This window comes from Chiloscyllium plagiosum, unplaced genomic scaffold (genome assembly GCF_004010195.1).
Source record: "Chiloscyllium plagiosum isolate BGI_BamShark_2017 unplaced genomic scaffold, ASM401019v2 scaf_21619, whole genome shotgun sequence".
Lineage (NCBI taxonomy): Eukaryota > Metazoa > Chordata > Chondrichthyes > Orectolobiformes > Hemiscylliidae > Chiloscyllium > Chiloscyllium plagiosum.
This window is the reverse complement of record NW_025205725.1, coordinates 9,134-10,836: the sequence shown is the minus strand read 5'-3', so window position 1 is coordinate 10,836 and position 1,703 is coordinate 9,134. Positions and strand designations below refer to the sequence as shown.

Below are 1,703 nucleotides of genomic sequence, written 5' to 3'. Positions count from 1 at the left end.
TGTGTATTATGGGTGAGCTTTACCCTGTGTATAGTGGGTGAGCTTTACCCGCTGTATAATAGGTGAGCTTTACCCAGTGTATAATAGGTGAGCTTTACCCTGTGTATAGTGGGTGAGCTTTACCCTGTGTATAGTGGGTGAGCTTTACCCGGTGTATAGTGGGTGAGCTTTACCCGGTGTATAGTGGGTGAGCTTTACCCGGTGTATAGTGGGTGAGCTTTACCCGGTGTATAGTGGGTGAGCTTTACCCGGTGTATAGTGGGTGAGCTTTACCCGGTGTATAGTGGGTGAGCTTTAGGTGAGCTTTACCCTGTGTATTATGGGTGAGCTTTACCCTGTGTATAATGGGTGAGCTTTACCCGGTGTATAATGGGGTGAGTGTTACCCTGTGTATAATGGGTGAGCGTTACCCTGTGTATAATGGGTGAGCGTTACCCTGTGTATAATGGGGTGAGTGTTACCCTGTGTATAATGGGTGAGCGTTACCCTGTGTATAATGGGTGAGCTTTACCCGGTGTATAATGGGTGAGCTTTACCCTGTGTATAATGGGTGAGCGTTACCCTGTGTATAATGGGTGAGCGTTACCCTGTGTATAATGGGGTGAGTGTTACCCTGTGTATAATGGGTGAGCGTTACCCTGTGTATAATGGGTGAGCGTTACCCTGTGTATAATGGGTGAGCTTTACCCTGTGTATAATGGGTGAGCTTTACCCTGTGTATCATGGGTGAGCAGTGTTGCTACCTTCAGCTTCTTCAAGCAGTTTGGTGACAGTCTCTGGTGTCTGGCGAGTTTCATTCACTGGTGAAGGTGGTAGGCGATGGCCCCTGGCTCTGCCAACTGTGTTTGGCTTGCTCCTGATCTGATGGTTTGGTTTGCAACGTGGGAACATTCTCTCAGAGACCACCTTGGGCACAGAGAAACACACGGATTACACCAACTGCCAACCATGACAAGGGACATTGCTCATTGAATGACGCTCAGACCAGGGGATGGAATCTTATATAATGAATGAACATTTCATAAAGAACAGGCTTCAGGGCAACTGTCAGAGAATCAGTGCTGAGGGAGCGGCCACTCCGTCGGAGGGTCAGTGCTGAGGGAGCGGGCACTGTCCGAGGGTCAGTGCTGAGGGAGCGGCCACTCCGTCGGAGGGTCAGTGCTGAGGGAGCGGCCACTCCGTCGGAGGGTCAGTGCTGAGTGAGCGCCGCGCTTTCGGAGGGTCACTGCTGAGGGAGTGGGCACTGTTGGAGGGTCAGTGCTGAGGGAGTGGGCACAGTTGGAGGGTCAGTGCTGAGAGAGTGCCACACTGTCAGAGCGTTACTACTGAGGGAGCGGCCACTCTGTCAGAGGGTCAGTGCTGAGGGAGTGGGCATTGTTTGAGGTTCATTGCTGAGGGAGTGGGCATTGTTTGAGGTTCAGTGCTGAGGGAGCGCAGCCCTGTCGGAGGGTCAGTGCTGAGGGAGTGGCGCACCGTCGGAGGGTCAGTGCTGAGGGAGTGGCGCACTTTCAGAGGGTCAGTGCTGAGGGAGTGCCACACTGTCGGAGGTCAGTGCTGAGGGAGTGCCACACTGTCAGAGGGTCAGTGCTGAGGGAGTGCCACACTGTCAGAGGGTTACTACTGAGGGAGTGCCGCACCGTCAGAGGGTCAGTACTGAGGGAGTGCCGCACTGTCAAAGGATCAGTACTGAGGGAGTGCTGCAC

General features: G+C 53.4%; 1 protein-coding gene across 1 annotated transcript in view; it reads right to left on the bottom strand.

The window, feature by feature from the left end:
* Positions 1-372: 372 nt before the first annotated feature.
* Positions 373-1,703, bottom strand: part of LOC122546464 (filaggrin-2-like) — a 5,455-nt gene continuing 4,124 nt past the window's right edge. The window contains exon 3 of the mRNA XM_043685170.1: positions 373-906. Within this exon, the coding sequence (XP_043541105.1) occupies positions 721-906 (186 nt within the window). The 3' untranslated portion in view covers positions 373-720. The remainder of the gene's footprint in view (positions 907-1,703) is intronic.